This window comes from Asparagus officinalis, chromosome 3, assembly GCF_001876935.1.
Source record: "Asparagus officinalis chromosome 3, Aspof.V1, whole genome shotgun sequence".
In the NCBI taxonomy this organism is placed as follows: domain Eukaryota; kingdom Viridiplantae; phylum Streptophyta; class Magnoliopsida; order Asparagales; family Asparagaceae; genus Asparagus; species Asparagus officinalis.
This window is the reverse complement of record NC_033796.1, coordinates 87,652,868-87,668,165: the sequence shown is the minus strand read 5'-3', so window position 1 is coordinate 87,668,165 and position 15,298 is coordinate 87,652,868. Positions and strand designations below refer to the sequence as shown.

Here is a 15,298-nt window from a genome sequence, read left to right as displayed (position 1 = left end):
AAATTTCTCTCTCAACTCCACATTCTCCTCTGTCTTCCTTCCTCTTGGTCAATGCTTTGTTCTCCTCCTTCTCAATATCTAACCATCTTTCAAATTCAATCTCAAGCCTGTCATTTGTCGAAGGGGGTTATACAAGGAGAGAGCACTGGTATGAAATCCATTTCATAATTTGAGCTCTATTATTTCTTCGTCATCTGATCTCTTTGTACATATTGGTTAGTTTTGTTTGATTTTTATGGTTTTAGCTAATTAGATCTCTTCAAAGAGTGATGGCTAGAACTTGTTTTGATCTATTTCTTGTGATAAATTTATGTAGCAAGACGAAGTGCGCTCAATATCACACCGTCGAAAAAGAAGTCGGCCTAAAGCAAGGTGTGAGAGACATTTTCATCCACTTCGATCGAATTTGTTTTCTTTCTGCATTTTTATTAGATTTATTAAATTTATGTTATTCTTGGGCAAATTTTGACTTTACATTTTCCATGTGATGGATGTGCCTTGGATCTTAGTTTTTTTTTGCAGGATCTTTCTCAGAGCTGAATATCTTTCACGTTTTTGTTAGTTTAGATCCTAGATCACATTTGTGAATTTATTATCTTAAAAAACATAACCTTCTAATATCATTGTGGATTTTAGACTTGAGGTTAAATTTTCTAAATTTATTTACTCTTTGTAAATCCTATTATGACCCAAGTTCAGTAGTCTTTTTAGGTGGCAATTTGGTACTACAACTGGTTATTCGTATTCTACTGCAAACAAGGGCATGACTATTTTCTTGAAGCATAATAGTATGCATGATTACCTACTTGATCCAAAGAAAGGTATGACCTCTCAGCCTCATAATAACGCTATGTGATATGAGGAACTTAGCTTAGATATTGTAATTAGTTTCGAATGTGCTTGAACTTGAATTGCACTGAGTATCTAATATGGTTGGTCTCTTATCATTGCTTGATTATGTCAATTTTATTTATACTATTGATTGTGATACTAATTAAATTCAAAATTTTGAATTTTACAAACATAGTGGTTACTTTTGGAGGTCAAACTAAAATTTTTGTTGGAGGGGAAAACTAATATAGAATATAAGAAATATAAATATGTAAGTTTGAATGTTTTAATTACACATACAATGTCTATTTCAAATTGGACCTTATATTTTTTATATTTAACAAGTATAAATTCTTTTTATGCAAAACCAAGATTAATGTTATCTACTAAATATGCTCATGTATAGATATTTTTCCAGAGCTTATATTACAATGTTAAGGAATTTAGTAGTGAGGATCTAACAAGTGAAAGAAAACCTTATTCACACACACGCGCGCACACACACACACACTACTTATAAAAGATGATATGGGTGACAAAACTTTTCATTGTTTTTTATTTAAAAATTTTAAATATCCCCACATTTAGGGGTAATTTTTAATTTAACTTTGTCCTTTTCTATCTTTTGTTCTTCAAATAACTCCCACCTGACCGATGAGTAATCTTGTAGGCTGATGGACTCACTGGGGCAAACTATTCTCAGTTTGTTAGTCTTCTCCATAACACTGTAAAACATATGTATAATATAACTTGAAATACACATGCCACTTAAGATGGAAATAAAGTCTATGTAACTATAATTAATCACATAATTCATACATGTGTTTTTGTGATCAAATGCATTTGAAACTCCATACCTATTTCATTATAATTAATCACATGGTTCATACATGGTTGGGCGTGGTAGCCTTTGACATTTTGTAGTGAAATTTGGAAAGGATTGTAATGAAGGTGAAAGTAATTAGCTCATCAAACAGCAAGGAAATGGAGGCTATTGAACACTTCTAGTGCTGATTCTTTCCTTGATAGCAGTGGTATTGAAGAAATATAGATATGAACAATATGGATAATTTGAATTTACTCTCTTACTTGATACTATGAGTTTAACTTGGATAGAGGAAATATTTGCAATATGAGAATCTAAGGTGACCTATAAAATGTTTCTAAATTGGGCAAAGTATTGCTTTTTTGGATACATGTGTAAAATTTGCTAAAATAATATTGTAATTTCTGATTATGGACTCATTTGTAATTCTCTACTATATGCATATTTGAAAATGTTATCATTTATTTAATTCATATATTCTATTCTTTCCTGGATCCGACGAGCCAACCTAAAACATTTTACATTCTTTAACTCTCTTTAGAGAGAGATAGAACGCATGCATGGGTGTGAATTTTTAATCGCATGAATTTAGATTTCTAATCTCTAACTCTCTCTGAGATTTTGTGTTTGTTGATGGGATTTTTCTTTTTATATTGTGTCATTTTCAGGGAAAAGTAAAATATAAGAAAAAGATAGAGAAAAATAAGAGGGAAGAATGATAAGCGCAAAGGCGAGTTTCAAGATCAGAGTAACTTGTCAAGAATTATGAATGTTTTTGTTAAAAAGGGTTTAAGTCTAATTTATTTAATTTTCTCTATAATTTTTTAATGATTCAGATCAAATAGGCATATTTATTCTAAAACCATTGCAGATAAGAGAGGAAAGGTGCGGTCAATTATGCTAGTTGCTCAAGATATCTGAGGTACTGCCATTTGATCTTTTAGAATATAATGCTATGATCTAATATGATTTCACCTCCATTTTTGGGGAAGATTTTGAAGTGAGTACTTAAATTAATTCATTTAAAATCTTCATATTTGTATCTTTTGATTCAATGTAATTTCGCAAAGTGCAATGAAACATTTAGGCCTTGTTTTATCTTCTACACAAACATACATCAGTGGACGTGTTTTCCCAAAGGTTATAGAATTTCCCCAAAGTTATAGAATTTCAGGTCTGACCTTTCTCAAGAAATGTTTTGTATTTGATTGGTAGCATATTGCTTAATTTAAATAAATCATTATATTTCTAATGCTTTCATGTTCTGTAAATTTCCTATCACTTTTTTTGGGTTGAAGTTTCACATGTATTGAAACTTAAAGACATGCACAGTGGTGTTGACTTCATCATTGTCACATTATAGTGAGTTTTAATACAATGTGGCATCAACTTCATCCAATGCCTTGCTGAATAATTTTAAAGGTTACTCTCTGTTTAGTTAGAAAGAGCTTTGAATTGGACGTATTAAAGGTCAAACATGCATTTTCCTATTGTCTATGCTATTGCGTTTGTTGCGTGTACTCTATTTCTTTTGTTAATTATTGGTTCCGCTCCGAGTGTTTATTGAAGATATTTATGTCTACTGATAGTATTTGCCTCACTATTGACATCCTACTTGGGCGTCTCATATTGTGGCAGAGTATAGATTAGGTTTATTTTCTGTGATAACCTTGAATATGATGCTCGCCAATTAGGACTTCAGGTAGTTTTTTAGCAAATATGGAAAGGTTGACATGAGGTGAGTTAAATCCCCATAATTGATACTGGATTGGAGAACTTTTTGTACTTTTAATTGTTGAGCACTTTATTCTGGCTATATTATTGACCTCTAAGCATTTATAGATATTAGACATGAAGCTTTGAGCGATGGTTTGCGCAAAAAATATGCATCTCTGGAGCATGTATTGAATTTATGGAATATTACGGGGCATCATCTGAAGATGCATTTCATAATTTATTCCTCCCTAAATACGAGGATGACCATCTTTGATTCACAAGACTACATGTTTGCCATCTTTGATTCACAAGACTACATGTTTGATTCCTAAAAATTTTGAGTTGCTTTCTATTTTGATCATTCTTTACTTTTTAACATTAAACTCGGCGCATAGCTACTATTGCACGTGTAATGTCTATTTATGAAAACTATGTTGGACCCTAGAGGGGGGGTGATTAGGATCAAGAGGCTCTAATATGCAATTTAAAACTCAGCACAAGCAAACCACAAAACAGAAGTGCAATCAAATAGAAAGAGATAGAGTTAGGAATCGTTATCCTTGACGCGCGATGTGTTAACGAGGTTCGGCCCGCTGACCTACGTCCCCGCTCCCCACTCTCGAGGAGAAATCCACTAACACAGCCTTTGTGAACTTCTTAAACACCATGAAGCGCCAGCTTCGTAGCGTATTGATGAGTATTGATACTTTCTTATTGCTAAGAAATTAGAGGTAATTTTGAAGGTGATGGCAGTCTTGGTGGCTCCATTTGGAGCTTGATAACAGATATAATTGCACATGATACAACAACACAATGTATTTCTATCATCATATATAATTACATACTGAATTATTGCTAGAAGAGCATGGATAACGGTCTCGTGTTCACAGTATCATCTTCAAAAGTAGCATAGTCAATCATCAGTAGAAGTACATGGAACTATATTTGGTCACTTAATCACCCATTATAGGTGATATCATCGAGATTTGAATGTTTGGAGAAATATTAATTCTTACATCTTGCAAATAGGTTTTGGTATGAACTTAGTTGTAGTGGTGAATTCTTTAAAAGATTTTTTTTATTTTCATTTTTAATTTTTTCCGTATTAATTATCAAGTTAAGAGAATAACATGTAGTTGATTAACTACAATATGGTCATGTGAATATAAATTTGTGACATATGCAAGTAATTAGGAGAAATTAGCTCTGGTTGATAGATTTTTTTCCCTCGCATCAATTTATAATTATAAACTTTTAAATTTGTTTAATTTGTCGATTCATTAACACACCCATATGTTGATTAACATGGTTGTTCTCTCAGAGAAAATCTTTAAAATAATAAGTGAGTACCTACTATTTTACTTTGACATCTTAAAGTTTGCCAATTTTTAACTTTGAAACCCCCAAAGTACTTTTTTCAATATTTTGATATCCTACTGTTTTAATCGTATTTTATTTTCATAACCCCAAAGTACTTTTTAACACTATGATATCCCAATGTTTCTATCTCATTTAACTTTGATACCTACATCTAGATCTATTAGATTTTTTTTGTTAATTTTCTACTACTGTTTTAGCAACTGGGCAAACTGAATCTAAATGTATCAGATGCTAAATGCACCATACAAATTAAACCAAAGATCTAACACAACTTGGATAGGGTATCAGAGTGAAATATGATTGGAACTTTGGATATTAAAATGTTACATGAATACTTTGGGTATCGAAGTAAAATTGGATTCAAAGTTTGGGGTATCAAAGTGTTAAGAAATCCTTCAGCCTATTGAAGTAGAAAGATGTAAACTTTAGGATATCAAAGTGAAAATTATCATTTTTGTTTTAGCTCATCCTCTTATAATATTGCAAGTTTAAGGATTATTCCGTATTTAACAAGCAATTTTTCCTCTCTGTAAATGTATCCTCTAGCAATATTGTTTTTAAGGTTGATCTTTGAACTAGCATGTTTTTGTTTTTTCTTTCTTTGTATAGGTTGTGTAGCTTGAATGAGAAGCCCACTCTCATCTTAGGGATGTAATGTTAGTTCATTATGGATGTAGCTAACATTGAATAAATAAAAACCATATTTGTGTGTAGTTGCTTAATTTGTGTGTAGTTGCATAATTGTTTTTTTAGGTAAATGTTAGTTCATTGCGAGATTTTTGTTGTTTGATTTGTTTCTTTTTTTTTTTGTAGTTGTTGCATTTTTGGTGAATTTGCCCATTTATGTTTGTTTTCTGTGAAGATTGTGGAGAAGGTGATGCTGATAATAGACTCTTGTATAAGCATGATGCTTGTACTATTATTATAGAGTTAATCTCTACTCTATGTGAAGTATAAGTGCGTGCTTCATAAAAATATTAATATTGATGTATGCAGCATTAGTTGACCTTCAGAGGTTTCCCCCCATAGAGTTCCTAACATGAATCACGTGCAACGCACGTTTTGCATACTAGTAAGTATAAAATTAAGGTGTATCCATGTCAGTATATAAGTATATAGAGTGTTTAATCAATAGAAATTATTCTTGAAACGAGAAGGCAATGGTGACATGATAATATTATTATGTTTCTTTAGTTAAAATTATATTAATATTATTTCGTTTCTTTATTTAAATTATATAAATTTGTGGAAAACACATTCTTCCTGAAGAGAACTCACCTTTCAATCATTAACGTTAAAAAATCAAATTACCAAATAAGTTTCCTAAGGGGCTGTTTGTTTCTCTTTTTTTTTGAGAGGGAAATGTGGGGAAAGCCTGCCAAAAGCCTGCCAAAAGTGCAGCTTTTGACAGGCTTTCCACCCAAATCGCCTTTTTTAGAGGCGATTTGGGTGGAAAGCCTACCAAAAGCCTGCCAAAAGTACAGCTTTTGGTAGGCTTTCTACCCAAATCGTCTTTTTTAGAGGCGATTTGAGTGGAAAACCTAACAAAAACTGCACTTTTGACAGGCTTTCTCCACATTTTTCCTCTCAAAATAAAGAAAACACACAGCCCCTAATATCCTCTTTATAATTTTTGAAGAATGGGAGAAATTAGAACTTCCAAACTTTGGAATGCGAGAAAGCCCTTGGGAAGTGCACGCAAACACCCGCTTCAGTCCAACCGCACTTTCTCCCCTCCACGTGAGCACTGACACGAGAGCGAACTTCCTCATCAAACAAGTCCAGATCCAATGAATTCACAAAATAAATTAAATAATCCTCATTATATATCCAACAACTACTACTATAATCACACCCATTTTCCTTAAGCTCAGTTTGATTAACATTATGAGGAAAGGAGAAGTGCAATGAGGTGAACCGATGAAAATTTCTTTAGGCTTTTATATTTGGTTGGAGAGGAGGAGAAGAGAGATACATGCTTTTATAACTTATTTTCTCTCTCCTCCAAAGATCCTTCTCCCTTTAATATTTTAGTTTATTTTGTAGTGTCCTCCCCTCCCCTTCCTAGTTCCTACCAAACCAAGCATTAATAACACCCTTAACCACAAATTCTCGCAAATAGGAATATTTTTGGGTGGGAGTTTAAAAATATAACGATTGAAGAAATTTTCAAAACCGATCCAAACCATGTTTTTATTTTCAAAACCGACCCACTTTTTTTATTTATCAAAATCGACTCATTTTTTGCCATGTCAGCTTAATCTCATTCTTAAACAGTCGCGGTTGGCTACCCCGACTGTTTAGGAGGTTGTTAAACCCTAATTAGGAGCCTTAAACTCGGTTTTTGCTGTCCTAAATAATCGGGGTCGGCAACCCGACTAATTAGGAAATGAGATTAAGCTGACGTGACAAAAAGTGGATCGATTTTGATAAATTAAAAAAAAGTGGGTCGGTTTTGAAAATAAAAACATGGTTTGGGTCGGTTTTGAAAATTTCTTCTATAACGATTCCGGGGTGGGCTATAAAATCAGCAAAGAGTTAGGGTCTAATATGAAAAAATATCGTCCAAATATTCCGTCAAGATCGCGTGAAAATATCAACCCAGCTCGGGCGGCCGCCACTCTTTTTTAAGTTGCAGCATCAGGGGCAGAAATCTGGCGACCGCGAATTTTCCCATCTCCATCACTCAAAAAGAGAGAATCCCCTTTATTGCTCTCTGTCGCTCTCGCTCTCGCTCTCGCTCAAACCCTAGCTAGCGATGGCGGCGACAGCAGCGACGGCGACGTCGATGATCGGAGCGACGAAGGATCCGAAGGTCCAGATTCTCGGGTACGGATTCCGAGGGCTGAGATCGGCCGGATCGATCCCGATCGGGAGATCGGCTAGGGTTTCGCCGGTGCCCTCATCGTCCTCGAGCGTCATCACCGCTGTTGCCACCGTAAGGTTTTTGATTACTTCGCTTAATTTGGCAATTTTTGTTGTTACTTTATTGAGTTCGTTATTGTAGGATTTGGGGGGTGTGTTCTGATTTAATTGTTTGGTGCACGTGAATAAAACATTTCATTTTCTAAATGAAGTAAGCATGTCTTCGAAATGACGCCCTACCTAAAATTTATTTATTGCATGCATATGGAAGCTAATTGTTGTGTTTTTGCAACCATATTTGTATCTTTCATCTATTTGATTTGATTGTGACTTCATATGTTTTTACTACAAAAAGAAATAAATAAAAAAATAGTGTTTTGAGTTAATATTACTAAATCTTCAGTTTAAAGTTTCTATACTTTATTTTAGTGATTATTTTATTCTTTTTACTGAAAAAATTATAACGCAAGTGATTGCTTGTTATGGAGTTTTTAGGTTGCTATTATTTTTGTCTTACCTGATCAAGGGCCGGTTTGGTATTGCTGTAGTGTATAATAAGTTGCTTATATAAACAACTTATACAAGCAACTTATGTAAGCTGCTAAATATAGTTGTTTGGTAGTCATTTATTGAAAAAAACTTCAAAAAGTTGTTAAGGTGTTTTGGTAAATTTGTGCTTAATGATTATTATATTTGAAAATTACCAAAATGCACATAATTTTTATTTTCATGTTTATTGGTAATGAAAACATTGCCAAAACCTAAAGGGTATATATGGTATATAAACTACAAAAAACAGGAGCTACTTTTAAAAGCATCCTCAAGTACCATTTGGTATATTTGCTTCTACTTTAAAGCAAAAGCTGTTTTTAAAAGCATCGTCAGGTACTATTTGGTATATTTGCTTCTGCTTGTAGGACATGTTTGAAAAAAATTTACATGTTTATTGAAAGCAGAAGCAAACTGTCTCCAAAAATTTACATGTTTATTTAGGGGCTGATGTATCAGACTACCAAAATATCATTCCACACTCAAATATGTACCCATGGAATGGGAACGTATTTGCAACATAGAATGAAATAGTTTTTGTTTTATGGGGAAAAACCGGAAGGTAAAAAAAAATTAAATGAGGTCCCCACCTTTTTACTTTCACATGACTTCTGCACTTTTTTAGGGTAAGTTGAAAATGCATTAAAGCTGATGTGGCAAACATTTCACATTTCACAAACACCTAAACTGAAAAAATGTGAGTCACTTTCACACTTTCATTTTTCACTTTTATGTAAACAAACACCTCCTAAAGTAAATTCATTATGGACAGATTTGACTAAATTTCTGTAGGATTTAAATACAAATAGAGTCATATAAATTTTTTCAAATAGATACTGTGATTGAACATTTTGAAAAGATTAATAGTAGAAAGTTGATTGTTACTTTTATTTAAATTATGTATTTGAGACAACTTAATAAAGATAATTCTAATGTGCTTATAAAGATATTTTTCATCTACCAAAAAAAAAGGATATGTTAGCCCTAGAATCACATCAACTGATCTACATCGAATGCCACAAGGAACAAGATGGAAGATGCATGCTGTGCATATGGAAAGACTTTGCATATGTTTGACGAGTTGCATGAGGAGTAACAAGCTAAACTCATGAAAGTTGTCATTGTTGTTCTAAGGTCCTTGTTTCATCTTTTATCTGCTATGGATTGAAACAACAACCTGAAGGTCCTTCTGCCTTGTCCTTAGCTTTCACTTTCCCTCCAAGGTGAAGAGTGGAATTTTCATCATCAATTGGACCATTAGTCATTCCTTCCTACCTTTGTTGAATAGATTGCATAGTTCCTGCAGAAAGGTCGGAGATGAAGACATTCTGTTACTCGGGTATTTGATTTGCACTTCGAGTTTTTTGCATTCAAAATCATCCTAGAGGTATAGAATTCCCCATGATCACCAGATTCTTTGTCGATGCAATACATTTGACGGTTCACATTTCTAAACAAAATAAGACTAGCAGCATTATCTTGCATAGAATCTGTATGTTGTTTAGTCTAGGTTTCACTTGACTGTATCTTTTTGCAAGCTTCTATGAGAATCGGCTGTAAGTAGTTAATGTTAGAAAAAATGAGGCATTCGCTAATGTTGTGAGAAACTGCTGGAGTTGCTGAAGAAAGACCAAAATATACTCTTTTGCCATGTGAATATTCTTATATGAGGATTGTGATATTGAAGGGAAATTTTATCAAAGTACATCTAATAAGCATCAGCTACTTTTAGAAGCTACATTTTACTTAGCTTTTATATCTAGCTTTAAGTTGAAGCTGTTTTAGCTAAATACTTTTAGTTTACAAACACCAAAGTTGGTATAAAGCTGAAGTTGAAATTTGAAGCTAGGGAGAAAAGGCAACCTTTGCGTTATTATTGTAGTATCAATCTTCTAGGCACCGGGAACTATTTTTGTAGTTTTCATGAAGAAACTATTCGTTGAGAATTGGACATTTCCTATTGTGTCCATGAAGGCCTTCGAGGACTGTGATGTAATAATATCTCATATGGACAGAGGTTTGGATTAATAGCTTGCCACCTGTCTAGTTGATAAGCATGAGTTGCATAGGTACTGGTGGAAACTACAAAACAATGACCTTTTTTCCCTTCTGTTTTGTGAAAAGGATTAGAGTGCATAATGAACGACCACAAATTACCCAAGCACAAAGGGTAAGATCAAATTCCATGAAGGCATCCTTTTGCAATAAACAGGTCAAAAAACACACAAGTAAAAAAGTTCATATTATAATATTAACATGAATGAATTTCCAGCACATAACTGGATCCACAAGATATACTAACCTCCACATTGTAACTTAGACGGAAGAGTGTTCCTTATCACACACCTGGGAAGAATCAAGCCTTCAGTGCCTTCGGTGTGAATGCTTTGTCCTCATTCTCCACAAGTGAGACCACATGTTGTAGATTTGTCCCTGTGCCACTTAAAAAGAATTTGTGATACTATCTCTAATCTGACATGAAAGCATATGTTTTTTTAAGGTACCGGAGTAGTTTTAATGTTTTTGGGTCTCGTAGTACTCATGGAAACATGTGTTTCTGGCTTCACAGTATGTACAAATACGATTAAGCTCCCCAACAAGGTTCGTGCTTTTATCTCATCCGCCACCAATGTGTCCACCTGTTGTGGCTTTTGACTATTATTGAACACTAACATCTTAACACGTAATGAAAAAACAATACAATCATGATGATGATAAACCCAAACTTTTAGTTTGAACATGTCTTGGTCCTAAATGGTGTCCACACCATGTCCATAGACCGTGGAGTTTCAGCGTGTGACATGTATCTAACATAGTATGGGCAAGGTTTTAAATATCGGATATCGGGGAAATATCGAACGCCCAAAATTCATATCAGATTGCAGGATATTAGGAAAATTGGGTTGTAGTAAATATCAGATGATGTGCATATGTAACACAATGTCCTAAAATGTAATCTAAACATATTTAATAAAATCTAAGCATATTAAATTGTAAATAATATATGTTTAGGATCACTAATCAATTGTAGAAATTTAGGCAAAAGAGAATATTAAAACATGCTAACAAAGCTTCATAGGGCTGAAATATTTGATAAAAAAACATCAAAGAAATTTACAGAACTATATTGTTTAGCGATAAACTACATAGAAGGATATTTCGGCCTACGTATCAGCTAATATATTGGCCATGTGGGGACATATTCGCCCAAACATTGCTAAAATGCACTGAAAGATTTGAGAGAGTATCGTTTTGCGGCAAGTCTCATAAAAGGATATATCAGCTATATCGAGGAAATTTAGAACAATGGGTATGGGAAACCCAAACAAGCACCTGAACTTTATAGCTTGACATGGATAATGGAATATCCACTTTATCCATTCAAATCATAATAGATGTTAGCTTGACAGATTATTTGACATTAATTAAGACCTGTGGAAGTCAATGGATCACAAAAAAATAGATCTTTTAAGACAGATTTTAATCTACCTAGTGAAGCTTGATACGGCCTTGGTCACCTGTGCATGTATTCTTTTTCTTTTTGTACATGGCCAAAAGAACTACAAAATGCGTATCAACAGTTTCTAACTGGCAATTCTTGACCATTTATAAGATCGGGATTTCTTTTGAGAATTTGCATTTTGTGCACACTCACTTGAAATCTCTAATATCTGGAACTGTTTGTTGCCGATAGATGGCACTTTATTGATTAGAGACATGTATGTTTCTTGCAAGGCTTAGAATGAAGTGGCTATCTTTCTCATCTCTACTCTTTCTTTTTGCAGCCTGAGGCAAAGAGAAGCAAGGTTGAATTGATTAAAGAGAAAAGCAACTTTCTTAGATATCCATTGAATGAGGAATTGGTATCAGAGGCACCAAATATAAACGAAAATGCCACCCAGCTGATAAAGTTTCATGGTAGTTATCAGCAGTACAACAGAGAGGAACGTCATACTAGATCCTACTCTTTTATGCTGCGAACAAAGAATCCATGTGGAAAGGTTCCAAACAAGCTCTACTTGGCTATGGATGATCTTGCTGATGAGTTTGGCATTGGCACTCTCCGATTAACCACCAGACAAACATTTCAGCTACATGGTGTCCTGAAAAAGAACCTTAAAACCGTAATGAGTACTATTATTCGAAACATGGGTTCAACTCTTGGTGCATGTGGTGATCTAAACAGGAATGTTCTTGCCCCTGCTGCACCATATACCAAGAAAGAGTATGTTTTTGCTCAGGAAACTGCAGAAAATATTGCTTCCCTTCTTACACCTCAATCTGGTGCTTATTATGACTTGTGGGTAGATGGTGAGAAAATCATGTCAGCAGAGCCGCCTGAAGTAGTGGAGGCTCGTAATGACAATTCACATGGTACAAACTTTCCTGATTCCCCAGAGCCAATTTATGGCACTCAGTATCTACCTCGGAAGTTCAAAATTGCAGTTACAGTTCCCACAGACAACTCTGTTGATATTTTGACTAATGACATCGGTGTTGTTGTAGTTTCTGATAGTGACGGAGAGCCTCAGGGTTTTAACATTTATGTAAGGAGAATTCTTTTATCCTTTTCTTGACATGCATTTTTAATCAGTTTTTCCCCTTAATATTCAGCCAGTATTTCAATCCTATCTGACAACAATTTCAAATTTAGGTGGGTGGTGGAATGGGAAGAACACACAGGGTAAACACCACCTTCCCTCGTTTGGGTGAGCCACTGGGTTATGTACCAAAAGAAGACATATTGTATGCTATTAAAGCAATTGTTGTCACACAAAGAGACAATGGGAGAAGGGATGATCGGCGATATAGTCGAATGAAGTACTTGATCAGTGAATGGGGAATTGATAAGTTCCGCAGTGTTGTTGAGCAGTATTATGGGAAGAAGTTTGAGGCCTTCCGTGAGTTACCTGAATGGGAATTTAAGAGCTATCTCGGTTGGCATGAACAGGTTTGGCTAAAATAATACTCCTGTGATGTGCAATTAAATAATTTCCCCTTGTTGTGAAGTTGATCTCAACGGCATGATTTCCACCCTGCATTTCCCTTCTCCCCTAACTTCCCCTTTACCACTATACCAAGCGCCTGTTGTTGTAGATGTACCAATTCAATAACATGTTACAAACGTTTTTTGTAATATCATTTGTTCAATTGAAAATAAACGTATAGATGCATGTAGTTGAAGATGTACTTCTCAAATTTCTTCTGTATTAATTATGTTTAAACTTATCAGAGTTTTCTTACAGGAGAATGATACACTTTTTTGTGGGGTACATGTTGATAATGGTCGTATTGGAGGCACAAAGAAGAAAACATTGAGGGAAATAATTGAGAAGTATAACCTGAGTGTGCGCATTACGCCAAACCAGAACCTTATCTTGTGTGACATTCATCAATCCTTGAGAGAACCGATCACCACAGCTCTTGATCAAGCAGGTCTTCTGGTAAACTTGGTTCTCTTTTGTATGATATGTCTGAATTCCCTCATTTAGCCTTGAAAGAAAATGTGCCGAGTTAATTCTGAGTCTTAACTCAAGACCAATGCAAAGACTTGACTTCAAAAGTCTTGCAATTTTACGAGGTTGACTTGTCTGTAGGTTAGGCTGCATACATTATGTCGGATAGATAAAATCAACACTTGTCTTTTTTTTCTCTTTTAGTTACAACTATTATTGCATTGTTTGACAGCAACCTAGCTATGTTGATCCTCTCAATCTTACGGCAATGGCCTGTCCTGCTTTTCCCCTCTGTCCATTAGCGATTACAGAAGCAGAGAGAGGGATACCTCATATGCTCAAGAGGGTTCGAGCTGTTTTTGATAAGGTAACTACTTGAAACTCGGTAATTCTTTCAGTAAAGAATTCCATTAAAAGAAATGCTTTGGATTCTAACAATTGAAGCCATAATTATTTCAGATAGGGATTAAAGACAGTGAATCTGTGGTGATTAGGGTGACTGGTTGCCCTAATGGCTGCGCCAGACCGTACATGGCTGAACTGGGATTTGTTGGGGATGGCCCAAATAGCTACCAGGTATTTGGGAAATTCTCGATTCTCTTCTCTACTGGGCATGGTGGGTGGGCTTAACCTTCATACTAAAATACGGTTTAATTACCTGCGAAGGTGTAATGACGCTCCTTGCCCAAAAAAATGAGAACACTGCTTTTGAGTTAAACAGCGAGATGAGAGTTTCATCAATGTGGTCAAAGCTTATGCGCTTTGTTTATTGCTTTTTGTTTAAACAGATTTGGCTTGGGGGAACACCTAACCAGACTACATTGGCAGAGTGCTTTATGAATAAGGTGAAGATCCAAGCTCTCGAAAAGGTTCTGGAGCCATTATTCTACAATTGGAAAGTAGAACGCCAGCAGGGTGAATCATTTGGACAGTTCACAAACCGAATCGTAAGTATTATATAAACTTTTGTGTTCCTCAAGTTCTGTTGTTATGACATTTTATTCTAATAACACCACATAATTTGCTGTAATAATAGACTATAAAAAACATAAATTACCATGGTCATCTGCATCTGTATGCATGTCACTATTAAAAAAAATTCTTTACCACATTACGGCAATAAATGAAACTTGAATAGGCTCTTACAATGTTTCAAAGTTCTATTAAGTTGGTTGAATGTAGTTATATATTAATAATCCATTAAGTTTAACAAAAAGAAAATTTGATTATACATGAAAGAAAGGTGAAGGGAAAAAAGGTTAGTACAGCGTGGAGTGCAGCATTTTTTCGTTGATTCTGGATTTTTTTTTAAAGTATGGTTTCTGATGGAGCAATTGATGGTGTTTTCGACAGGGTTTCGACAAGCTGAAGGAGGTGGTAGATAAGTGGGATGTCCAGGTAGAGACACCATCACCTGTATGAAGTTGAATTAGTGAGTTGTCTCAGTTTTTTGGCGCACAGCAGAAAGATTCTGTTTGTTTGTGTCTTGATCTATTTGTGAGTGCAAGTTTTACGGAGAATGTATGAAACAGTACGTGCTGAGTATCGACCTATTTAAACATTTACCCTGAGTAGTAAGTTTACTTGTATCATCTAGTGTAATATTGTTATCCTCCTATCAAATAAAGAACGAAGATATTTGATAAGTTGAGGGTTCTGCCTCTTTGTGCCAGAA

At 34.7% G+C, this 15,298-nt stretch overlaps 1 protein-coding gene across 1 annotated transcript; it reads left to right on the top strand.

The window, feature by feature from the left end:
- On the top strand, nucleotides 7,373–15,285 carry LOC109834440 (sulfite reductase [ferredoxin], chloroplastic-like). The gene is made up of 8 exons (XM_020402461.1): nucleotides 7,373–7,691; nucleotides 11,953–12,714; nucleotides 12,822–13,118; nucleotides 13,414–13,611; nucleotides 13,856–13,990; nucleotides 14,083–14,199; nucleotides 14,412–14,570; nucleotides 14,977–15,285. Exons 1-8 carry the CDS (start codon nucleotides 7,512–7,514, stop codon nucleotides 15,043–15,045), a joined length of 1,917 nt encoding a protein of 638 aa, XP_020258050.1. The 5' UTR covers nucleotides 7,373–7,511; the 3' UTR covers nucleotides 15,046–15,285.